Source organism: Aquarana catesbeiana, linkage group LG03 (genome assembly GCF_042186555.1).
Source record: "Aquarana catesbeiana isolate 2022-GZ linkage group LG03, ASM4218655v1, whole genome shotgun sequence".
Taxonomy (NCBI): Eukaryota; Metazoa; Chordata; class Amphibia; order Anura; family Ranidae; genus Aquarana; species Aquarana catesbeiana.
Genome location: NC_133326.1, coordinates 238,607,573 through 238,634,533, shown reverse-complemented (window position 1 = coordinate 238,634,533; position 26,961 = coordinate 238,607,573). Strand labels below are relative to the sequence as shown.

General features: G+C 40.3%; 1 protein-coding gene across 2 annotated transcripts in view; it reads right to left on the bottom strand.

Moving 5' to 3' along the window:
- The window catches only part of DOCK4 (dedicator of cytokinesis 4), a 501,293-nt gene that overhangs the window by 169,731 nt on the left and 304,601 nt on the right, over positions 1–26,961 (bottom strand). For both annotated transcript variants that reach the window (XM_073619893.1, XM_073619894.1), the window contains exon 27: positions 21,324–21,418. In XM_073619893.1, coding sequence (XP_073475994.1) covers positions 21,324–21,418 — 95 coding nt within the window. The remainder of the gene's footprint in view (positions 1–21,323; positions 21,419–26,961) is intronic.

Sequence of the window (26,961 nt, the reverse complement as noted above, 5' to 3'; positions counted from 1 at the left end):
CCCTACACCATACAAATGATCATAGCAGCTGTTCCACTGCTTGATCGTTCTTACAGGAGGTGAGAGGGGGCGTCCCCCCTCCCGCCGCCCTCAGGTGCTTCTACCAACTCACCGCTACGATCTAAGCCAGGATCGTTTTTTTTTTTTATTTCAGGCTTCCCAGCCTAGAGGTGAGATGTGGGATCTTATTGACCCCATATCTCACTGTAAAGAGGACCTGTCATGCCATATTCCTATTACAAGGGATGTTTACATTCCTTGTAATAGGAATAAAAGTGATCAAAAAATGTATTTTTTGGAAAAAGGCATCAGACTAAAATAAAGTAAAATGAACAATAAAAAAAAAAAAAATTTTCCCCGTGTGCTCCCATGCAGAAGCAAACGCATACGTATGTCCCGCCTACATATGAAAACGGTGTTCAAACCACACATGTGAGGTATCGCTGCGAACGTTAGATCGAGAGCAATAATTTTGGCCCTAGACCTCCTCTGTAACTCAAAACTTTTTCTATAGTGATTCACTGTAAGTGTTTAAACCAATATACAAGTAAAATTCTCACCAAATACATTTGACCTCATATGTATCTTTATGTTCTATAAAGCCAGATGTCATTTTTCCAGTGGCCACCAGGCACTGCTCTCCTCCAACCAAGATTGTATTGTTTACAGCATCTCTGCTCCTCATACACATTTAAACATTTCCTCCACACACACACACACACACACACACACACACCCAACCCCAACCCCCCCAAAAAAAACACTCTTCCTAGTGTAGCAATCATGTTAACAAGCTCTTTATTAACATAACATTTTACACTTAATTAAAAACTCTTTCAGAGGGTTTAAAGCAGGGGTCTCAAACTGGCGACCCTCCAGCTGTTTGCGACACTACAAGTCCCATGAGGCATTGAAGGGCTGACAGTTACAAGGATGACTCCCTCAGGCAGGGGCATGATGGGACTTGTAGATCCGCAACAGCTGGAGGGCCACCAGTTTGAGACCCCTGGTTTAAAGAGAGACAGCCAGCAGTCTATATGCAAGATGCACAACTTCCAAGTTCTGGGCCCAGTTTCTGCCATTTGGAATGACAGCAGTTCTTTAATTCAAGTGAAAGAAAATAACTAGGTCTAGGTAAAACCGATACCATCCTCTTACAGACATTAGGGATAATGGGATGGAACACAGGGGTGAATCAAATCATTTTTTTCAGGAAGCATAATTGGGGATAACCCATTAGGAGACCCACAGTATTTGGGAGGGTATAAAAAGAAACATTCCCCTGAGGGAAACTAATCAGGAAGAAGAAGAAGAATGGGCTGGCCACTGGAGATATTACATCTGGCTTTAGACCTGCTAAATTTCAAGGGGTCATATGTATCTGGTGAGAGTTTTACTTGGATGTTGGTATTGAAGTGGAACACTAAGGGAAAAGAGTTTTGGATCATTATCGTGATTTGGATGGATACTTTTTACATTAATATGTGTTTATGCACTGGACTATGAATGTAGGATGATCATACAGTATGTGATAACACAATTATTTATAATTATTTAAGTTATTGCATATTTTAAAAGGGAAAGGGAATCTAATGGCAGTGGTTTCAACCACTTCTAACCAGCGCACACGGTAACTCGGCTCGGGTGCCCCCATAGCAAGCTCCTTGCTGTGGGGGCATTCGACAGGAGGGAGGGGCCAGGAGCAGCAAAGAGGGCCCAGAGAAGAGGAGGCTCTGGGCTGCTCTGTGCAAAACGAACTGCACAGAGGAGGCAAGTATAATATGTTTGTTATTATCTTTTCATGTGACAACACTGAAGAAATGACACTTTGCTATAATGTAAAGTAGTGAGTGTACAGCTTGTATAACAGTGTAAACGTGCTGTAACCTCAAAATAACTCAACACACAGCCATTAATGTCTAAACTGCTGGCAACAAAAGTGAGTAGACCCCTAAGTAAAAATGTCCAAATTGGGGCCAAAGTGTCAATATTTTGTGTGGCCACCATTATTTTCCAGCATTACCTTAATCCTCTTGGGCATGAAGTTCACCAGAGCTTTACAGGTTGCCACAGGAGTCCTCTGGCACTCCTCCATGACATCACGGAGCTGGTGAATGTTAGAGACCTTGCACTCCTCCACCTTCTGTTTGAGGATGCCTTACAGATGCTCAGATTTAGGTCTGGAGACATGCTTGGCCAGTCCATCACCTTTACCCTCAGCTTCTTTAAGCAAGACAGTGGTCTTGGAGGTGTGCTTGGGGTCGATCTCAAGTTGAACTACTGCCCTGCGGCCCAGTCTCTGAAGGGAGGGGATCATGCTCTTCTTCAGTATGTCACAGTACATGTTGGCATTCATGGTTCCCTCAATGAACTGTAGCCCCCCCCCCCCAGTGCCGGCAGCACTCATGCAGCCCCAGACCATGACACTCCCACCACCATGCTTGACATGTAGGCAAGACACACTTGTTTTTGTACTCCTCACCTGGTTGCACCATCTGAACCAAATAAGTTTATCTTGGTCTCATCAGACCACAGGACATGATTCCAGTAATCCATGTCCTTAGTCTGCTTGTCTTCAGCAAGCTGTTTGCAGGCTTTCTTGTGCATCATCTTTAGAAGAGGCTTCCTTCTGGGATGACAGCCATGCAGACCAATTTGATGCAGTGTGAGGCGTATGGTCTGAGCACTGACAGGCTGACCCCCCACCCCTTCAACCTCTGCAGCTATGCTGGCAGCACTCATACATCTATTTCCCAAAGACAACCTCTGGATATGATGCTGAGCACATGCAATCAACTTCTTTGGTTGACCATGGCAAGGTCTGTTCTGAGTGGAACCTGTCCTGTTAAACCACTGTATGGTCTTGCCACCATGCTGCAGCTCAGTTTCAGGGTCTTGGCAATCTTCTTATAGCTTAGGCCATCTTCATGTAGAGCAAAAATTTTTTTTCAGATCCTCAGAGAGTTCATTGCCATGAGGTGCCATATTGAACTTCCAGTGACCAGTAAGAGAGTGAGAGCGATAACACCAAATTTAACATACCTGCTCCCCATTCACACCTGAGACCTTATAACAGTAACGAGTCACATGACATCAGGGAGGAAAAATGGCTAACTGGGCCAAATTCGGAAATTTTCACTTAGGGGTGTACTCACTTTTGTTGCCAGCGGTTTAGACATTAATGGCTGTGTGCCGAGTTATTTTGAGGGGACAGCAAATTTACACTGTTATACAAGCTGTACACTAACTACTTTACATTGTAGCAAAGTGTCATTTTCTTCATTGTTGTCACATGAAAAGATATAATAAAATATTTTCAAAAAGGAGGGGTGTACTCACTTTTGTGAGATACTATACTTTAAAGCATAACAATTCTGAAGCACTGTCTAGCAAAAAAACAGAGACTGAATATGTAACTGACAAACAGGTCTGTCCCATGAACCTATATAATCACAAATTACACAAAGAAAAAAAAATGTTTAAACACACATTGATATTTTCATCAAGGTTATTTTTTTATGTGTATAATATAACTAAAGGGTCTATACATTATTTTTAAGGCTTCCAGACATATTACATACAGATTATGTATGTATGTATGTATGTATGTATGTATGTGGTACTAATGGTACACGTCTGAACTTTTTAGCATGATGGATAATCACTTAGAACAGGGCTGCCGAAAATGGAAGAGAGTTTGTGTATGCAGACTTACTACTACCATTCCCGACATGGCCAACAAGTGAAGCATGGGTACTAAATGCCCGAAACAGATGGCCAGGTCTTTTTACATCTCAGACCTTATAACCGCAATTTTTATCAGACAACCTGACCTGTAAATGAATAGCCAGCTTAAGTTTGTGCTTCAACAACCCTAGATATTAGAAGCATGAGGCACCATGTTTGGAGCTCCATTCCTAAATGGTGAGAAGGTAAAGTCACAAAACCCTTGCATGATGGCTTAAAATTGTCAACGTCAATATGTTCAGTGTGTCATGAATGAGTAGGCCTAATTCTAGCTATGCTGTAACCAAATCTGGCGTGTAAATTATTTAGAGTGCATTTATTTATATTTACATGAAATAATTGAAGGGAAATTATGGTTTTGGGTCAATTTTATTTTATGTTTATACACTTTAAAACTGATGTATTATAAAGTTATTTGCTGTATATATGCCATGTTCATTTAACAAACATGATACATGAAAAACGATTTGCAGAGCACTATGGGTTATCTAAAGAAAAATCACAGTAACAGCCATTTGCCTTTTGACCCAATTTGACTGAAATCTAGGGTCGTGTCATTATAAATGGCTCATTAATGCTCTGTGCACATCTGTCCCCCCAAGCTATACCTCATTTTGAGGGATTGTGAACCTGTGTTCTTCCTTTGACAGTTAGCAATTTACACTCTGTGCTGCTCCTGACTATCAGACTGGGTTGTCACTGACAACTCCAGTCCACTAATGATCAGAAACCAATCAACATGGTTCTCAATCATGTGATCATTATTCAACTTTGGCAGATTTATCACATGCAGGCTAGGAATTTGTTCACAAAGCAACTAATCAGCAAGCAAATGCCAATGCAGCAAGAAGATTGCAACACGCCCCTCTTTAATGTTATTAATTTCAGATAAAATTACAGTATTAAAACAACAAATTAAATGTATTTTTCATTTCTAAGCCTATAACAAAAGCAGATCAAGCTTTATGTTATTAACACTTACAGTATATGTTCCTAATTTTTTTTAGGTAGGCAAAACATAAAGGCCAGATATATAATAACAGTCATAATCTTCAAGGCACAAAAACAGAGGTCACAGCTGAAAAAGTCTAAGCTTTCTGGTATAGTTAGAATTTTAGGAAAAAATACTTTAAGGATTTTGAAGCGTTAAACTAAATAAAACATTATCAAATAATAAAGTGGCTAAAAGGCATTTGGCATATGATGTTAAATATCCGGATGCTTTCTTCAGAAAGGATAGCTGTAATTTACACACCATATCCTACATGCAGCTGCATGCACTATATATAATATTCAGATGCTGAACAAAAATGAATAATCAAAAAGAAGTCAGCCAAATATATTTTCAGTGTCATTTAAATAATCCTAGGCCCTTTAATGTGCTTAGCATCTGACTGACCCCCAATAATATCTGCAATTAGAGAATGTGCTATGTTTTTTCCTCTAATCAAGTGAAGCATCTCTCCTGTTGGCATGCAGCGATTAGCAGCAGCTGCAGGAATTGGAAGTGAGCTAGAGTGGTTCTATATGTAGATGAATAGGAACAGGCCTTAGCCTTTTAAATGGTTTCACGACTGGAAATGTTGATTCATTTTTGCCATTTAATTATGTTGTACAAGGACAGGTTCCCATTTCAGGGGCAGTTCTAAATTCAAAACGCCAAACGACTGATCTTTTGACTTTGTCCCCTGAACTTACATTTTATCTGGCATTATAACAGGAAAATTAAAAAAAAAAAAAAAACACAACTACTAAACTCATAAAAGCATAATAGCCTTACATCTATTCCATACAGCAGAAGCATTAAAATGAATACAGATCATGCTGTGTTATATATATATATACATACATACACATACACACACACACAGGCAACTTTATTAGGTACACCTGTTCAATTGCTCGGTAACACAAACTGGTAATCAGCCAATCACTTGGCAGCAACTCAATACATTTAGGCATCTAGACATAGTGAAGACAACTTGCTGGAGTTCAAACCGAGCATCAGAATGAGGAACAAATGGGATTTAAGTGACTTTGAACGTGGCACGGTTGTTGGTGCCAGACAGTCTGGCCTGAGTATTTCGAAACCTGCTGATCTACTGGTATTTTCACGCACAACCATCTCTAGGGTTTACAGAGAATGGTTAAAAAAAAAGAAAATATCCAGTGTGCGGAAGTTGTGTGGACGAAAATGTCTGGTTGATGTCAGAGGTCAGTGGAGAATGGGCAGACTGGTTCGAGATGATAGAAAGGCAACGGTAACTCAAATACCCACTTGTTACAACCAAGGTATGCAGAATACCATCTCTGAATGCACAACACATTGAACCTTGAAGCAGATGGGTTACAGCAGCAGAAGACCATACCGGATACCACTCCTGTCAGCTAAGAACAGGAAACTGAGGCTACAATTTGCACAGGCTCAACAAAATTGGACAATAGAAGATTTCAAAAACGTTTCCTGGTCTGATAAGTCTTGATTTCAGCTGCAACATTCAGATGGTAGGGTCAGAATTTGGCTTTAACAACATGAAAGCATGGATCCATCCTGCCTTGTATCAACGGTTCAGGCTGATGGTGGTGGTGTAATGGTGTGGGGGATATTTTCTTGGCACAGAAAATTCTTAGTAAAAAATCATTTAACCACTTCAGCTCCTCCAGAAGGTTTACTTGCTTTAACTGACAATTGCGCAGTCATGCAACACTGTACCCCCAAAAAAGTATGTCTTTTTTTCCCACAAATAGAGCTTTCTTTTGGTGGGATTTGATCACCTCTGCAGTTTTTTTTTTTTTGTGCTATAATAAAAACGACAATTTTGAACAAAAAAAAATTATATTTTTCACTTTCTGCTATAAAACATATCCAATAAAAAAAAAAAAAAAAATCTAATGTCTACATCAGTTTAAGCCAATATGTATTCTGCTACATGTTTTTGGTAAAAAAAATCCCAATAAGCCTATATTGATTGGTTTGTGTAAAAGTTATAGTGTCTACAAACTATGGGATAGATTTATGGACTTTTTTTTCACATTTTTTTTTTACTAGTAATGACGGCGATCAGCAATTTTTAGTGGGACTGCGACATTGTGGCGGACAAATCAGACACTTAACTGACACTTTTGACACTTTTTGGGGACCAGTGACACCCACACAGAGATCAGTGCTAAAAAAAATGCACTGTCATTGTACTAATGACACTGGCAGGGAAGGGGTTAACATCAAGGGCAATAAAAGGGTTACATGCGTTCCCTGGGAGTGCTTTCTTACTGTGTGGGGAGTGGTTTAACTGTAGAAAGACAGAGATTTGTGTTCCTGCTTAGCAGAAACACAAGATCTGTCTTCCTTACAAGCAGAATGGCTATCTGCCTTGTTTACATAGATAGACCGTCGTTCTGCCTCTCTTGGAACGATTGCTGGGTTTCCGCCGGATGCACTGATTGGCTCCCGCTGTGGCCAATCACAGCGGGAGTGGGGCTCCAGCGGCACACCCCAGAGTCTAAGAAAAAAATCATAAACAGGTTTGTGATTTTATATGAGTGCGCACTGCGCTAATGAAAAACACCTATCTTTGCTGCCACTTAATATTCAATAAACATGCAAATGAGTTGAAACAAATGTCAAAGTAAAAAAGAGAGAGAGACAAATAATTCCACAGTAGCGCACTAAATTAACCTACAAAACTCCTAAATATTAACATTGTGAAATGATCAACATAAGACACCCATACATAATGAAAATTGTCCATATAGCACATCTAAAAAATATATATGCTCCAACATATGCAAATCAATATGGTAATACAGTCCAACTTAAAGTGATGAAAAAATAGTGCAACAAAATCTTGTTGATCCACCAAAATCCTTCAAAGTGATGTGTGCCAATTCCACTCCCTTAAGAATAAAGCTCACCAGATGCTGTTGCCATTCACTCTCGAGTCTGGCAAATACCGCCTTAATAGATGTTATTGAAGAGCCGCTTTTACACGCCAATCTCCATACAGAATAATAAAGACACTCTCCACATGTGGGGATAGAAATTGGGATAGATCCTCCAATAGTGTAAAAACACCTTAAGGTAATCGGTTTATTAAAAGTAATGCACTTACATCATAAAAGATTCAAAATCGCATTGTTAAAATTCTAAACATGCCAGGTGACTCAGCGATCTCCTCATAGCTTTCTTCGTGCACATGGAGTCACCATCTCAGCATTGCCGTGTAGCCACGTCCCGATGCATTTTGTCACTTCAGACTTCGTCACTGGGGGTCGTGATTTTGCGCTTAAGGGCCACCCTGTCGCATTATATGTACGTGGGACGGTCCTTAAGCAGCTAAATGCCACGACCTACCTGAGTGTTGTTGCTGATCATGTCCATCCCTTTATGACTACAGTGTACCCATCTTCTGAGGGCTTCTTCCAGCAGGATAATGCACCATGTCACAAAGATCAAATCATCTCAAACTGGTTTCTTGAACATGACAATGGAGTTCACTATACTGAAATGGCCTCCACAGTCACCAGATCTCAATCCAATAGAGCACCTTTGGGATGTGGTGAGACCAAAGATTCGGATCACGGATGTGCAGCCAACAAATCTGCAGCAACTGCGTGATGTTATCATGTCAATATGGATCAAAATTTTAGAGGAATGTTTCCAACACCTTGATGAATCTACAAAACGAAGAATTAAGGCAGTTCTGAAGGCAAAAGGGGTCCAACCCGGTACTAGCAAGGTATACCTAATAAAGTGGCCAGTCAGTGTATACATACACACACACAAAGTACAACATACGCACTGTATATTAGAATGTAATAACAGGTAAAACATTTTACATTACAATGATCGATTCAACACCAGTGAATATCTGGTAAAATTCACATTCACTGCTTCATAAATTTGCTCCTTCTTGATTGCAACCTCTATAACAAAGGGTAGATCAGGAGAATGAAGGCATTCTTGAACCAGGTATAAAATAAAATTTTGAATAGACTTTTTTATACATGTTATCCAATATTACTTGTCTTATGAAAGTAACTCGGGGAAAAGATGTTGGCTGTGGGGGCGGATTGTGGGTGGCATTGCAGGGCATTGTTCTAAGGTAAGTATTTCATAATAAGCATACTAGCTCATTATGCCTTTGTCTTGCAGGTTTTTGTTTGTTTTGTTTGTTTTTTTCTGAGGTTTACAACCTCTTTAAGGTCTCGGAGGAAAGGGATAAAAACAGGATACATATAATATTCTATGTAAGGATACCATTTATTACACAGGGAACTCAGATGATCCTTTAGATCAGGGGTAGGCAACCTCGGCCCTTCAGCTGTTTTGAAACTACAAGTCCCATGAGACATTGCAAAACCCTGACAATCACAGGCATGACTCCTAGAGGCAGAGGCAAGATGGGATTTGTAGTTTCACCACAGCTGGAATGCCAAGATTGCCTACCCCTGCTCTAGACGGAGGAAGAATCCAGTTGCATCAGATCCATAATTATGATTATACATGAAGGATTTAAAGTCACACTGACTAAAGAGAGAGACCATTGGTCAATTGAATACCCAAATAAAAGATGAAGTTGTTGAAGTTGAAAAACCAGGAAAAAAAACGGAGTGCTACTGGGAAAAAACAGTCCTTAAACATCATATTTTTGCAACATTTTATAAAAGACATTGCCAGCAGAGGCTGTCAAAGGCTTTTCTTTTTAAAGCTCTATATACATGAGTGGTGAATGCATACGGACATTGAGATCTTCTATGAAAATTACATCTATAGTGAATCACTTTCATTTCAACTAAATTTTAAAAAAGGGAGAAAGGGGGGAAAGATCAGGATACATTTTCACAATATGTTCTGTACAAAAGACACACTTCAGCAGATGATGTCTATTACTATACATGGCTAAAAGTCTGCTTTATTTCAGCTACATTTGCAGTAATCATTGGGTTCAATTGCATGGTTACTGCTGTACACTTTGTTGCAGAGAAAAAGCAATGATTCATTGGAAGTGAATCTTAAAAGCATAGCCCTAAACATGTTTGCTAGAGAAAGCTCTTCATCTTACTAGAAGCAACAATGAAGTTAAATAAAAAATAAAACAATTTAAAAAAAGATACTATACTGATGGGAATGAAAAGATGGGCAAAAACATTCCCTGAAATAAGCATGGCATGTCTAATGTATTAACTGTTGAAAAACCAGATCAATGGCAAAGACCTATGCTATAATTTATGGCCTGGAAGTCCTTCAGTGTAGGAATTCAGAAGTGAGCAATGGCATATATGATTATAGTGACATCTCTATAAAATGAAATATTGCTATATACAGCACAGTGCTTTAAAAAATGTGTATACAGATTAGTCGTGGAAATCACCTCTTCCTTGTGCCTGTCCAGATTAAGGGAAGTTTATGCTTAAAATTAACCTCATTTATTGTAACTGTGCTGTGTGTTGCCAACTGAAAGGGAATTTTTAGAATGTTTTGAGAATCCCTTTGCAACCTTTTTGTATCCTAGGTCCTACATAAACTAAAAACTGCAAGATATTCTAACTGTACCTCCTGCTGCTAAAACCAGTTACTGAGGCAAGATCAAAAAATGAATGGCTTTCATAGTACCCATTTATAAATATAGAAAATGTATTAGCTCTTTGCTGAATTTGAAATCCTAGTTAATAACTCACTCCCCGTCTCTACAGCCCACATCTTTGTTCACCATCACCATGGTTCTCCATCTTTTGATCCCCATCTTCCATCAGACTTTAAATCAAAAACGAAATCGTCTTTCACATCATCCATCAGACTTTTTGCACCTGTCCTGATAGAATTCTCTTGATTTTCCACCAAATATCTTCTTTCAGAGGCATATTTTCTGGCATCCTTGCAAAGTGCTCTAACTTCTATCACCTTTATTTCAGATATTACATCTGGCTTTTGTACACATCACTGAGGTTAATTTCCTTCTAATTCTCCAGCTTTCTCCCACTTTTACAGGGTAAAAAATTGTCTTGTGCATCTTCCTCTTCCATTTTCATTGGAGCTCCTTGTTTGATGCTATCATTGTGCAGGATTCTAAACCATACACCATTACTGACTTCATGACTGTACAGTAAATGATCAGTTATCTTTATTTTTTTGCTGAGATTCTGCTTTTTAACAAGTAAGAATTTTCAATTATTCATGTAATTCTGTTGCCAATCTATTCTTATCACATCATTCTGCTGTGTAACCACTCATACAAGATACTAAAGCCCTGACAGTGTTTTTAATTGGCTTCATTCAGTTGAAGAATTCTACCTTTCCCATTGTCTTTTTCTCAATGAAAGCATATTTGGTTATGGAACAATTGACTGTCAGGATTTATCTCAGCTGCACTTCATTCTAGTCATATAAGACCGTCCTTAAGGCCTTTCAGTCTTCAAGATAATATATCATTTAACATTATAACATATGTTTCCATCCCCTACACCTAAGAGACTTCACACCTCTTACAGGGACTGATCCACTCATGGTTTTTCATCAGCGTTGCCTTAGCTGTATTTTTGGGTGGCCCTCTCCTTTTCTTTGCAGGACAGCATAGAAAAAAAGTTTTTGTTAAAGATGGCACTTATTCACCACCAGTGCTGTTTCTTGGCCTAGGGCGGAACTTTGCGGGGGGGGGGGCATCCCCGCACAAAACCCCCCCTTCCCAAGTCCTGGCTCCCGCACATAAACTGTCCCCAGCTAGAGCCCCCAGCTGGCAGCGGGCTACTTACTGTAGCAGCAGCATTTTCTGGTGGTGACTTGGCCAGGGAGGGAAGGCGGTGACTTGGCCAGGGAGGGAGGGGGAATTGGTGCCCCATAAGCGGCCGGCAACCGGCAGCTTATGCAACTGATGGAGGCTCCACCTACCCTCTTCAGTGACATCTAAGCTCAGTGTGGGTGTGCTCACCGCTGTCTACTGTTACTAGTAAACACAGAAGCCTCAGTTCTGTGTTTACAAATGACAGCCCGGAGCGCATCTCTCCCTCTGGCGTCCACAGAATCTCCCAGCTGCTGCACCGAAACAATGGAGAGACACTTCCCCGGAACTGTGTGTTCATGGGCAGGGGGTGAGGCTGAGTTAGAAGTGTCCGGATGGCGAGCCCCTGTGCCTGATGATCCCATGCCTGCCACTGGCAAGTGGAAAGAGGTGCAACCACAAGTGCTGTACACTGCGTGGGTAAAGGCAGAAAGAAGGGGGGTGAGGGTGAGGGCTTTTGCAAAGCTGAGGAGATACAGAGGTCAGAAATAAGGTGCAGAATTAAGGAGCCAAGTTAAAGAGATGCAAAGCTTAGCTGTTGTGGGATTGCAGAGATAAGCTGCAGAAAAAGGTGCAAAGATGAGTTGTGGCCAGGGGTGCAGATGTGAGCTGTAAAAGGGGGGGAAGTGTTTTATAGTGAGCTGCGGTCATAGAAGGGGGGGCGTGCATAGGTGAATTGCAGACAGAGGGTGCAGGAGGACGTGGCTTGATGGTGAAGAGAGCAGACATGTAGCAGCACAGCTCCAGCTACCAAACCAAATCCTACAGCCATCCTAGGTCCATTTTCCTCTGGACTGGCATTAAAATACTCCCCACAGCTGTGGGAATACTTCAAGCTGGAGCACATGGTGAAATATGGGCCACCGCACTGCCATCCATGGCAGGACAGCTAGCCCGGTTCAGAGGGCAAGATGGCGTCGGGACACAGGCAGAGCAGCGTGACATGCTGCAGCCATCCACCACAGCTTCACACAGACATCCTACAGCCTCGGTGAGTGACTCTGCCCCTGCACTGTTTGATACCCAGCCAGATCCCCTGCAGACACAGGACTCCTCTCTGAATAATGCAGACAGCCTGGACCCCGGTCCCCCCTCCACAGAACCTACACTTGCCATCATAATGCTAGCTATACAGGATTGTGTGGCCTCCCTCACTACACAAATTTCATTCATCCGCATGGATTTTTCCTTACTGAAGCAAGATGTGCAAAATCTGAGGGACAAAACGGGTGCAACTGAGGAACGTATCAGCTCCCTGGAGGATGTAGTACACCCCTTATCTGTTAATGTGAGAGATCAAACGGGTGAATTGGCGGCTCTCCACGCAAAAATAGACAATTTGGAAAATCGTTCACGCAGGAATAACTCTCCGCTTTGTGGGGTTCCCGAAGCCCATTTTAGAAGGCAAGATGAAGAAGGCTCCCACCCAGAAAAATTCCTGTATACCTGGCTGAGGGATATTTTTGGGACAGATGCACCCTCCTTCTCCTACGTTATTGAACGTGCACATCGCACCCCCCCCCCCCCACGTCCCCCTCCTTCTAGAGCTCCCCCACGCTCCATAATCACATGGATCCTTAACTTTCAAGACAAAGTTGCCATTCTGCATCTTGCACGTGAAAAATGCCCATTGAAGTATAATGGAAACACCATTTCAGTGTACCCTGACTTTTCAGCTGATGTCTAGAGACAACACATCTCCTTTGCAGCGGTAAAAAACTGCCTACCCACAGAGTGTCTCCCCTATGCCATGCTTTGTTCCTCCAAGCTGCGTATCATCCATGATAGCAAGGCTCACTTTTACACCAACCCCAAGGAAGCCATGGCATGGCTGAATGACTGGTATGGTAAAGTCCTGAGATGCAGATCGGTTTGATCACGAGTCACTGAGCTCCCTGCATTTCTCTATTTGTTGTCATCTGGCTGTTTCACCACTCACTATGTTTATGGGAAGAAAGGGGGCCCATACACCACAGTTGTTCTTATTCAATCTTCCTATTGGTTCCAGAAATTGAACCTTAATGTTTACAACCTGTTCAAGTTGAACCAGTTCAGATCAAAACCCCTTCATTTCCTGAGGCCAAATCCATTTTGATGAAGATGTTACTACGTTATTATACCCCTCTTGCATTCTCTCAACAGCAAGTGTTGACTATCCTGAAGCCAGACCGCTTCAATGCTGAGGCATTTCTTTCTCATCTCCTATTTTGTGGTTCGGGAGCCACACCAGACAGTGTGGCGGTGGAGGAATATATCACCGGAAATACATCACCGGGGAGGGCAGGAGGCGGAGCCTAGCGGAGCAGACATGCATTGTTAGAGCTCCACACCGCTGAGGAGAGAAGAGAAGGACAAAGCGGAGCCTGCAGGCTCAAAAGGTATCCATTTGAACCTTTTTGCCCCAGGGAACAAACTGTGAAAGTTTGGGCAGGAAATATGGTACTGGGAGGAAACCGTGGCAGAAATAAAAATCACCTCACAAAGAGCTCACAGGCACTCACTGCAGCTGAAGCAGCTCCAGTCACCTCACAAGATACAGCATCAGGGCGCTTTCACAGACAGAAAATGTCACAGAAAGACTCTCCATTTGAGTCAGATACAGAACAAATCCTCTCACAAACTTCTCCACAAGCCTCCTCAGTATCCCCAGTAATATTATTACAATTTGAAAAGATGCTTCATAAGGCTTTAAAACAAACCTCAGACCAAATAACAAAAAGCCTAACCAAAGAAATAAAAGAGCTGGGAAACCGCACCGCAGCCTTAGAAATAAAAATGGATGAAATTGAAATTACAACCCAAGAAAATATAACAGAATTGGAACAATTAAAAGAAGAGAATTTAATACTTCAAACTAAGCTCGAAGATTACGAAAATAGAGCCAGACGTTCAAACTTACGCATAAGGGGAATACCTGAAACTGTGACAGACCTGCAATCTACTATTACTGCTCTATTACAAGAACTAAAGCCAGATATCCCTATTGAACGTTTAGAACTGGACAGAGTACACAGAGCCCTCACAGCCAAAAAGGAAGATGGACCCCCACGTGATATAATCACAAAATTTCATTATTACAGAACGAAAGAACAAATACTAACTGCTGCAAGAGAAAAAAAGGAACTTCATTTTCAAGGACACAATTATCAAATTTTTGCTGACCTATCCCAACTTACTATTACTAAAAGACGATCCATGAAACCCCAACTAATGGAACTGCAACACCACAACATTATGTATCAATGGGGCTTCCCCTTTTCAGTCAGATTTAACTACCAAGGTACAATTTACAGAAGCAGATCAGCAGATGAACTACAACAAACCCTTTTAAAATTAAATCTAACAGAACCCACAAGCAGCAACACTCCCACACGCAGAAGAATGGCATCATCTTCACCTTCAGGCAGCACTCAGAAAATTTCAGAACAAAATGGGAATCATCATTCTCACAAAAGAGGCCGTTATGCCACATCATCCATGGACCAAGAAGATTCAATGGACTGACATCCTAATTCCTGATATCTCTTCATTTATTATACTAAGAGATGGTTCTCTATAAAAAAAACTATATTTATAACTGAATGTAACTGCATTCTGATAGTCACACACTGTGTGGGATCATGTTACATTCCAGTTATATTTCTTATTACTTCTGATTCATATAGCCTTAGAATATATAAGTGAAATAAGGAAATTCTTGTTCAGTTATATATTATCAGGTAATAACAATAGATTTATTACTTTTTAGGACAAATATGTTCAATAATCCAGAAGTAATGGAAGCTTTTTCTTTCTTTTCTTAAAACAAATATATTATTACCTAACTAGTTCCTAGAATTATGTTTTTGTTTATTCTAATCTGAAGCAATACAACCTCAATTTTATGAGTTAACATATCTAAACAGTTACGTATGAATAAAATATGTAATTGTTTACTCTAAAAGGGTTAAAATCCCAAAATAATTCAAACTATCTTCATCAATACCAAAGTTATTAACAGTACCTTTATAACTGAATTATTTAGCCTAGGGCAAGACTAACCATATACAACCACCCTGGAATAAATAATTTCAACAAAAACTATATTCTGCACTCCAATTAATGAAACATCATTTTGATGTCTTTTGACATAGCACTTCTCTCCTGTAAGCGGAAGATCCGTGTACCCCCATTAGCGCTCCTCATTCTCCCAACCATATTATGTGGGAGTGTGACGAAGGCACTTATTCCCCTGAGAGAGATATTTATTCTCTTTCACGGGTAAATTGTGATTACTTGCAAAAAATAATTTATACAATGTATCATCTAATCTCATATGTTTTTTGTTTACTCTTTACTCCAGAATTCACTGGTTTCTTTTCTATCTATTCATCTCTTCAGTCCACACAGGTTGATCTGCGCAGTCAGCTCTGCATAACAAAAAGTAAGTCAAAACTATTTGATCTATTGCCATGGCACCACTGAATATACTTTCCCTGAATGTTCAGGGAATAAATGTCCCTCAAAAAAGGACCAAAGCCTTCCGTACTTTCCATAACAAGAAGGCTCACATAGTATGCCTCCAAGAAACACACTTCACCAAAGATTCTACTCCAAAATATATTTCTCCTTTTTATCAACAAATTTACATGGCTTCTGCCTGTACCAAGCAAAGGGGAACTCTAATTGCATTTCACCGATCCACACCATTCACCTTATCATCAGAAATTAAAGACCCAGAAGGTAGATACCTGATACTCATGGGTTATATAATGGATACAGCAATCACGGTGATTTCCTACTATGCTCCTAACAAACAACCTACACCATTCCTCTCACATATATTACAAGTGATTAATACACACAAAATAGGAACAGTGATAATGTGTGGGGATTCGAACCAGGTCCTCCTCCCATTTCTAGATAAATCACCTTTTACACCATCCAAAATAAACTCTAGATTACCTTTTTCTCAACTTCTTTCCAAATACAATCTGGTAGATTCATGGAGAGAAAGTAACCCAATTAAAAAGAAATTCACTTATTTCTCGCACCCTCATCAAACCTTCACCAGAATAGATCATATTTTTCTAACAATAGGAATGATACCAGAAATTATTGCATCAGATATAATTCCGATTCCGTGGTCTGACCATAATGCAGTATACACTACTATAGCCTCAGCCATACCAAAAGCGCATGACCCAACGTGGTACTTACCGGACATAATGCTCAAACACCCACTACATCAGATGGCCATTGAACAAGCTTTAAAGGAATACATATCAATTAATAATACAACAGACATCTCCCCAATAACACTGTGGGAAGCTCATAAGCCTGTCTTGCGTGGTACAATACAAAGACAAATGGCACTATTTAAACGGGAACGCAAAAATCTAGCAAAAAAACTAGAACTCAATTTTAATGCAGCCTACATATCATTTCAAGATAATCCATCTCAGAGTACAAAATCTCATCTGGAAAAATCTGGATTGGAATACGATCTATTTCTCACTGAGTCAGTTGATAAATCCCTCAAACGCTCCAAACACAATTTCTACATGAATACAAACAAACCAGGTACATATTTGGCTCGGGCATTAAATTCAACTAACAAATCTTTCAAACCAATACGTTTGAAATTATCAAAAAATGTTTACACTTGTAATCCAGTTAAAATAGTCCATAAATTTCACTCACATCTCGCAACTTTATACAAGACAAACAATGAATTTAATCCTACAGAGGCTGAATCCTTCTTCTCAAAAATAACCTTACCTGAGTTATCTCAGAATCAAAAAAGCAGTTTGGATGAGCCTATAACTATAGATGAAGTTGCTAACGCCATAAAAGACCTAAAACTTAACAAAAGACCAGGCCCAGACGGCTACTCGGCTTTATGCTATAAAACATTCTCAGAAATACTCTCTCCCATTCTCACTGAAACTTTTAACAAACTTCTAGATGGACATTCTTTTCGGCAAGAAACACTAATGGCAATTGTTTGTATGATCCCAAAACCCCTTTCTGATGATACTTCCTGTGTGAATTATCGGCCTATCTCTCTGTTAAACCTCGATATTAAATTATTAGCAAAAATAATAGCAAAACGCCTCAATAGCATTATAGGAAAATTAATACATAGAGATCAAGTAGGCTTCATGCCAAATAGACAGGCAGGCGATAATATACGCAGGGCAGTGTTATTGGCACATATAGCTAAAAAACGGAAAATCCCTTTATGTTTTCTATCTCTCGATATTAAGAGGGCATTTGACACAGTATCCTGGCAATATATGCAATATTCATTACAAAAATGGGGTTTTGGACCCCACTTTTTAACATGGATCAAAGCATTATATAATAAACCCAAAGCCTATATAAAATATGTTGGATACAAATCTGAAGCCTTTAATATCGAAAGAGGTACCCGACAGGGTTGCCCATTATCTCCCTTATTATTTGCCCTTATACTCGAACCCATGGCCCAATACATCAGAACAAACCAAACTATAACTGGCATTGAAGTAGGAGGTATTACACACAAATTATGTATATTTGCAGACGATATATTACTTTTTCTATCATCACCACAGGTCTCTGGTCCTAACTTAATACCAGCTCTTGATGGGTTTGCAGCCCTATCCGGCCTTATGATTAATCCTAAGAAATGCCTAGTGCTTAAAGGGGTTGTAAAGTTAATTTAAAAAAAAAAAAAAATAACAAACATGTTATACTTACCTTCACTGTGCAGCTCGTTCTGCACAGAGTGGCCCCGAACCTGGTCTTCTGGGGTCCCTCGGCGGCTGTTTCAGCTCCTCCCCGCAAGCATTTACCACCTTAATGCGAGCTCCCTCGCACGGTGGTGAGTGCTTGCGGGCGCGCTCCTGTGATACAGCCGGCGGCTATAGCCGCTCGCTGTATCACTCGGCCCCGCCCCCCGGCGCGCCGCGTCATCGGATGTGATTGACAGCAGCGCGAGCCAATGGCTGCGCTGCTTTCAATCCATCCACTGCAGCCAATCAGCGACCAGGCTGAGCTGCAATGAAGATGACGAGGACGAGCAGCGAAGATTCGAGGCGTCAGGTAAGTAAAACGGGGGGCCTGGGGGCGGCGGTACTGTCAAAAGTTTTTTCACCTTAATGCATAGAATGCATTAAGGTGAAAAAATTTTTACCTTTACAACCCCTTTAATATTTCACTCACAAACATGGAATTGATCCCGGCTAGGGCTGCACTCCCATTCACATGGGCAGAAAAATCAATCCCATATCTTGGAATTCATTTAACAGCATCTCATTCTGACTTATTCTCAACCAATTATCCTCCTGTATTAAGACAGATCACAAATCTAATAAAACAATGGTCGCAACTTCCTTTATCCAGGATAGGGAAGATTAATGCAATCAAAATGACTATTCTACCCAAATTGCTTTATCTATTCAGAGTCCTCCCTATTCCAATTCCTTCCTATTTTTTGAGAATAGTACAAAAAAGAGCAACTTCGTTTATATGGGGCTCTTCTAAACCACGTATACCTATACACACACTACATCTTCCCAAAAATAAAGGAGGCCTGGGATACCCTAATTTTACTAACTACTACAGAGCAGCACATTTGGCCAGTCTGTCCAAATACCATGCAAAACAGGAAATCCCATTATGGGTATTTATAGAGGCTTCAGAAAATGACCCTCTATTAATATCAAATTTATTATGGCTTGATCCTAAAGACCGCTTTAAAATTCATAATCCCATAACTAAACACTTCTTATTTCTCTGGGATAAACTAAAAACCAAATATCAGTTACAATCTCCACACAATCCTCTCCTTTCTTTTATCAGAAATCCGGCCTTTTATCCGGCATGGATCTACCCAAATTCTTTTAAAGCTTGGACAACATCAGGCATTCAGACACTAAATGACTTCATAGCATCTAAATCATTCCTTTCATTCCCATCGCTTAGAGAAAAATATGATCTACCAAACTCTGAGATATTTAGATATCTCCAAATCAAAAATTTCTATACACCATTCCTAAAGGGGGATACACCATTATCCCAATTATCCATTTTTGAATCAATCTGTACAAAAGATCCATTTGCTAAAGGTACAATTTCATCACTTTATAATCAATTATATGGAGTAGCAAATCTTAATAGACCCTCTTACGTTCAGAGGTGGGAGGAGGACCTGGGACGAACTTTAGAAGACACGGACTGGTCTAACATATGGCTCACATCTAAGTCATCTTCACCCAACATCTTAGCACTGGAGACAAATTATAAAGTCCTAACTCGCTGGTACCTTGAACCCGCTAGAGTGGCAAAATATTCACCTAATACCTCAGCTCTTTGTTTTCGAGGATGCCCAGAAATAGGCACATATTTACACATATGGTGGACGTGCCCAGTAATCCAAACCTTCTGGAAGGAAGTCTTCGTGATTGCATCTAAAATATTTAAAAAAATAATACAACCAGATCCATATTTAACTTTACTTAATCTAAAACCGGAATGGTTAACACTCTCTCAATTCAAACTTATGATCCAACTAATAACGGCTGCAAAACAAACAGTGGCCAAGGCATGGAAATCTCCTACATTGGTACTAGCAGAAACAATTCACAGAATGAATAATACAATGTCCCATGCTAAGATGGAAGCCATCGATCAAAATCAAATTCCAAAATTTGAAAAGCTTTGGCATCCTTGGATAAAACAACAGTTCCTGTCAAACTTCAATGACTCTGTCCTGTTGCCATGGTAACAGATTAAATGACTTACAGAGACACCCATTCTAAGGCTTCAAAGAGAACTAAAAAGAATAATAAACTGACGAGCGGGACAACCTTGTGGACCATACCTCTACCTTTCAACCCTTTTTCTTCTTTCTCTTTCCTTTTCTCCACCTTACGATTAAAGCTCATTATCAGAATTTATTTGACCTATATACACTCTACTTGTAAACAATATGTATAGTAGGTATAAATCATTTAAATACCTACAAAAGTAACTAAGGAAATGATATATATCTTTAATTTAGGTTTACGTGAACCCAATGTTTAATATTTGAAATTTCATGATATTTACCTATATAAACCCTACTGTAAAACAATGAGCTTACTTTATAGATCCTTGTAAACTTACTTTATGTATCTTTATAACATTGTATACTCAATAAACTTCTTTTGACAAGGAAATACATCACCGGAAGATTTTATCTCACCTTCTTTCACGAGGGATCTTGCCTTCCACCTTTTTGGACATTAGAGTTCTGGTTTTATGTGGAATGGACTTTTTTCCACCATATTAATTGCGTTTTATAGATTGATTATAGGCTTTTGTGATTACCTATAGTGTCCAGCTTGCATTTATCTGTGCTCCTTTATTTGTTTGCGCTGATTGTCCCTCTTTTATTGACTCAGGGGGGCTGAATACAAATGCACGCCACACTTTTCACAAATTTATTTGTAAAAAAAATTTGAAAACCATTTATCATTTTCCTTCCACTTCAAACTTATATGCCACTTTGTGTTGGTCTATCATATAAAATCCCAATAAAAATAAATTTACATTTTTGGTTGTAACATGACAAAATGTGGAAAATGTCAAGGGATATGAATACTTTTTCAAGGCACTGTAGATTGTTATCTGAGCAAAAAGAATATACATCAAAATTCAACAGTAATCAGTATAGCATCACATAAAAAAAATATATAGAAGGTGATATAGATAATGTTAACTGATTTGTATCCAGACTTAAGCTCTCCTTTAATAACATGGCACATTAAAAAAAAAGTGTTATTTCCTTCTTACTTGTTGGCAACAAAACGCATCACAGTCCAGTCCTTAGGAAACATTTCAGGTCTTATAAGTATCCGAAATACAGTGAAGATCTGCAGCAAAAAATCCTAAAAAAAAAATTTAAAAATAATTCAGTCATAAAACGGTAACAGCATACAAAAAATTTAAATAGCTCTATTTGTATTTATTGTATGTGCACTGTAAATATAATTGACAATTTATACATAATTTATCAATGTGATAATACCACAGAAAAGAATATTTAATATGAAATGCAAATTACTTTTGTACCTTCATTTACTATGATCAGAAATAAAATGGGTACATTAAAAAGATTTTTCTTTTTTAGTCATGTTAACATGAGATATTATATATAGTAGTTCCAGGCAAAGGATAAATCTAAATTGGCTTTTTACCACATGACCGGCTGTGTCCAATCACAGCTGGTCACAGAATGTCAATAAACTGCGGTAACAAGCTGTTAACGGCCCTCCTCCTAACACACTGAGCCCATCTGATGTCGCCAGCCCATCAGAGTACCCGAGTGCCTGTCACCAGTCCATCAGATTACCCAAGTACCTATCTGCAGCCCATAAGATTACCCGAGCACCTGTCTCCAGCCCATAAGATTACCCGAGTACCTGTCTCCAGCCCATCAGAGTACCCTAATACCTATCTGCAGCCCATCAGGGTACCAGAGTACCTATCTGCAGCCCATCAGAGACCCGAGTACCTATCTGCAGCCCATGCCTCATAGAATTTACCCTGGGGTGTTTGCTTTCCAAAATGCGGTCATTTTGTGGGTAATTCCATTGTCCTGGTGCTCCAGGACCTTCATAGGTGTGATAGGTAGGAATGAAATTATATGTGTAACTTATGCTCCTAAAACACCTGAAGGTACTACTTCAGTGTTGGACCTCACTATGTGGACAGGTTGTGTAAAAGTCTCACACGTGTGGTATTGCCATACTCAGGAGGAGAAGAAGAATGTATTTTGGGGTGTAATTTTTGCTATGTACATGCTGTGTGTTAGAAATATCATATAAACTGACAACTTTGTGTAAAGAAAAATACATTTTCATTTTCTTTCCACGTATTCCAAAGATTTGTGGAAAGAAATTAACCCCTCAAAAGACTCATTATGCCTAATAGAATATACTTTGAGTGTTTGTTTTCCAAAATGGGGTCATTTTGTGGGTAATTCCATTGTCCTGGTGTCCAGGGCCTTCAAAAGTGTAATAGGTTGTTAGGAAATTTTATGTGTAATTTATGCTCCTAGAACACCTGACAGTGCTCCCTACATGTTGGTCCTCTCTATGTGGCCAGGCTGTGTAAAAGTCTCACACGTGGTATCGCCATACTTGGGACGAGTAGCAGAATGTATTTTGGGGTGTAACTTTTGCTATGTACATGCTGTGTGTTAAAAATATCATAAATTGACGAATTTGTGTATTTATGTAAACAGTAAAAAAGGGAGGACAGACAATATTGGCCCCATAAAGAATGAAAAAGGGCCCAAAATACATCCCTGGGAATTACAGACCAGTTAGCCTAACATCAATAGTATGCAAGCTCTTGGAGGAGATGATAAGGGACTATATACATAATTTTAGTAATGAGAATGGTATCATTAGCAGTAATCAGCATGGATTCATGAAGAATCGTTCTTGCCAAACCAATCTATTAACCTTCTATGAGGAGGTGAGTTGCCATTTAGATAAAGGAAGGCCCGTAGATGTGTGTATCTGGATTTCGCAAAAGCATTTGACACAGTTCCCCATAAATGTTTACTGTACAAAATAAGGTCAGTTGGCATGGACCATAGGGTGAGTACATGGATTGAAAACTGGCTACAAGGGAGAGTTCAGAGGGTGGTGATAAATGGGGAGTACACGGATTGGTCAGGGGAGGGTAGTGGGGTGCCCCAGGGTTCTATGCTGGGACCAATCCAATCTAATTTGTTCATAAATGACCTGGAGGATGGGGTAAACAGTTCAATCTTTGCGGAGGATACTAAGCTAAGCAGGGCAATAACTTCTCTGCAGGATGTGGAAACCTTGCAAAAAAATCAGAATTAATGGGGTGGGCAACTACATGGCAAATGAGGTTTACACCAACCCCAAGGAATGTAGAATGTAGAAAAATGTAAAATAATGAATTTGGGTGTCAAAAATATGAATGCACTCTATAGACTGGAGGGAGAACCTCTGGGGGAATCTAGGATGGAAAAAGAACCTGGGGGTCCTAGTAGATAATAGGCTCAGCAATGACATGCAATGCCAAGCTGCTGCTAACAAAGCAAATGGAATATTGGCATGCATTAAAAAGGGGAACACCACCAGAGATAAAATGATAATTCTCCCGCTCTACAAGATTCTGGTCTGGCCGCACCTAGGGTATGCTGTCCAGTTCTGAGCACCAGTCCTCAGGAACGATGTATGGGAAATGGAGCGAGTACAAAGAAGGGTAACAAAGCTAATAAAGGGTCTGGAGAATGTTAGTTATGAAAGGTTGCGAGCACTGAACTTATTCTATCCAGATAAAAAGACGCTTAAGAGGGGATATGATTTCAATTTATAAATACCGTACTGGTGACCAAACAATAGGGATACAACTTTTTCGCGGAAGGGAGTCTAACAAGACACGTGGCCACTCATTTAAATTAGAAGAAAAGAGGTTTAACCTCAAACTGCATAGAGGGTTCTTTACTGTAAGAGTAGCAAGGATGTGGAATTCCCTTCCACAGGTGGTAATATCAGCAGGGAGCATCGATAGTTTCAAAAAACTATTAGATAAGCACCTGAACTACCACAACATACAGGGATATACAATATAATGCTGACTTATAGTCACACACACAGTTTGAACTTGATGGACGTTTTTTTTCAACCTCACCTACTACCGTATGTAACTAAAAACTAAAAAAAAAAATAGGATTTTTTCTACAGCTTACCTGTAAAATCCTTTTCTTGGAGTACATCACAGGACACAGAGCCAGTTATTATAATAATAACTACTTGAGACGTCCCAAAGCAATATCCTTGAGGGGAGGGAGACACCATCATAGAAACTGCCACCAGAGACGGACCTACTCTGCTATTTGTATACGTTGAGGCCAAAGGCAGTATCTTCTACGTGATTGACATCCACCTGGTAAAAATCCTGTAGATGTATAAATCAAATAGTGGTCTTGCACACCTGGGCCACTGACACCCAATGACGGATGGCTCAAGATACTCCCCAAGATACTCCCCCACACCTGGTAGAGAATCTCTCCCCAGAAAAAAAAATGTTTTTTTGCCATTTAAACCATAGGCATCATTGATAAACTGGCAGATCCACTGCCAAATATTCGAACTGGATGCCACCGGCTCTTCTGGCAGCACAAACCAGGATTCCTGACCTGTGCCAACAACTCAAGCAGATCTTGAGCACCTGAGCAACCTCTAGAGTATGTAGCAATCTTTCTCCTGCCGACTGTGGATTAGGTGAGAAAATAAAAGGCAAGACACTGTCCTGATTCAAGTGAAAACTGGAAACCACTTTAGGTAATAAAAGTGGATGAGGACACAACATCACCTTATAATGCGAGACCAAGAACGGCTCCTTGCATGAAAGAGCCGCCAACTCTGACACTCCACTCAGTGAAGTGATAGCAACCAAAGAAGCTACCTTCCAAGATAAAAGGTCAAACAGAAACCCCCGACTGGTTCAAAATATGGCTTCTGCCAGGACGATCAAGATCAAATTCAAGTCCCAAGGACACAAGAATGGCCTGACAGGTGGGACTGTCCATGTTACATGCTGTGAACAAGGAGTGAGAAACAACGGACTCTGTAAAAGAATTTATAGGGACAAATCCTTAATGGTACATAAGGCCAATCTCCTTTCCCCTATCGATTGGAGAAAGAAAAAAGAAAATCTCCCACTCACATATTTCTGCAGGTGCCACTTTCTAGTTTCACCGCAGGCAAAAAAATATTTTCAAATCCTGTAATTGAAGTTCTCCGAGGCTGGCTTTCAGGCGCTTAACAGTGCTGAGATACAGGACTCAAGACCATTAGGTCCCGCTGGACTGGGAGTGTCCAAGGAGCAACCTCCGCAAGACTTGACATGTCAGTGTACCAAGCCCTCTTGGGCTAATTCCAACACTAATATCAGTATTACCACCTAACGGATTCTTCGCAAAAGATGTTGCAGAAACCGAAACAGGGGAAAAAATGTCAAATAAGGGAGAACTGATCCTTAAGATGTTACCAGTATATCTACCCCTACTGGCAGTGGGACTCTTGTCCAGACACACCTGTCCCAACCTGTTGTAGAACTTGGAATCTAGTAGATTCCCCTGCATAATTCCCATTGTTACTATTCTATCCCTGGAATATGTATTGGCGATAGAGACAGCACTTGTACTGTCCCAGACAGAATGTGGTACACCTCCCTAAGTCGCATGACCTCTGGTGCCACCCTGGTGGTTGATATATATGCCTGCAGAGGCATTTCCGGATTAAACCTACAACTGGTTTGTCCTAGAATCTAGAACAAGGCGTACTGGCCAAAAATTCCAAGATACTGATGGACAGTATTCTCTGATGTGGAAACCAAGCCTCCTGAACTGTAGCCAGCCTCAAATCAACTTGGAGAGACTGTCATCAGTGGTTATTATTCCCTAAATTCCTAAAAAGGAAGAATATCAATCACCAATTTTTGCTCTGCAACACCCCGGAAACAGAGCCTTCCGGCAATCCAATGCCTGGATCTTCAAGTTCCAGATAGAGAGAATGATCCTCAACCAGGACCTGGAGTAGGACTGTATGTAGGGAATGTGCTTTAACCTAAACACAGCTTCCTCCTGTAGAAATATATCAAAGAAACCCCTGGAATCGACTGCTTCCTGAGCAAAGATTGTTGAGGTAATGAGTATTGAGGTGTCTTCAGCAAGCCCAGCACTGGGGCTAGACGCTTTGTGAACCCTCCGGAGCTGTGGCCAACCCAAAGGGAAGATTTACAAAAAAAATGGCTTTACACTGCAAATCCAGAAATTCTTAATGAGCCCGGAAACAAACCGCCACATTAAGACGTGCATTTACAGATGATTATGGACCACGAAATCTACCTCTTGCAGAGAGCTCATCACTGAACAGATCCAGCCTATCTGAAAACAGAAGGATGTTCAGCGGCCTGAGATCTTAAGATAGACCTCATGTCCCTATTTGGTTTTGGAACTGCTATCATTTAATTGTCTCACAATAATGAGCCCATAACTTCTGCTCCAAGAGCAAATGCAAGGCAAAAGACTGATGACTCTGTGGCAGACCCAGACAGTCCCAAGAGGTGCACTTAACCAACCAGGTTTCTGCCGGTTAAAGATGGAACAAACCACCTCAGGACTGCCCTAAGATCTTCTAGCCTGAGATACTCCCAAAACACAGCTGCATCAGATGCCTCCCTCACCCAGGTGGGGAAAAGCTTACAGCATCTGGTATTCCCGGGCAGTCTCCCATACATATACTAACCAGGCTTGATCCTGCTTAGGCTTCGATCAACCGAGATCAGACATGATCAAGGTGATGCAGCCGCAGTCTGACGAAAAATGAATGCGTCAGAAAACACTGCAATGCCAAACACCACAGTGGTTCAGATGCACCTG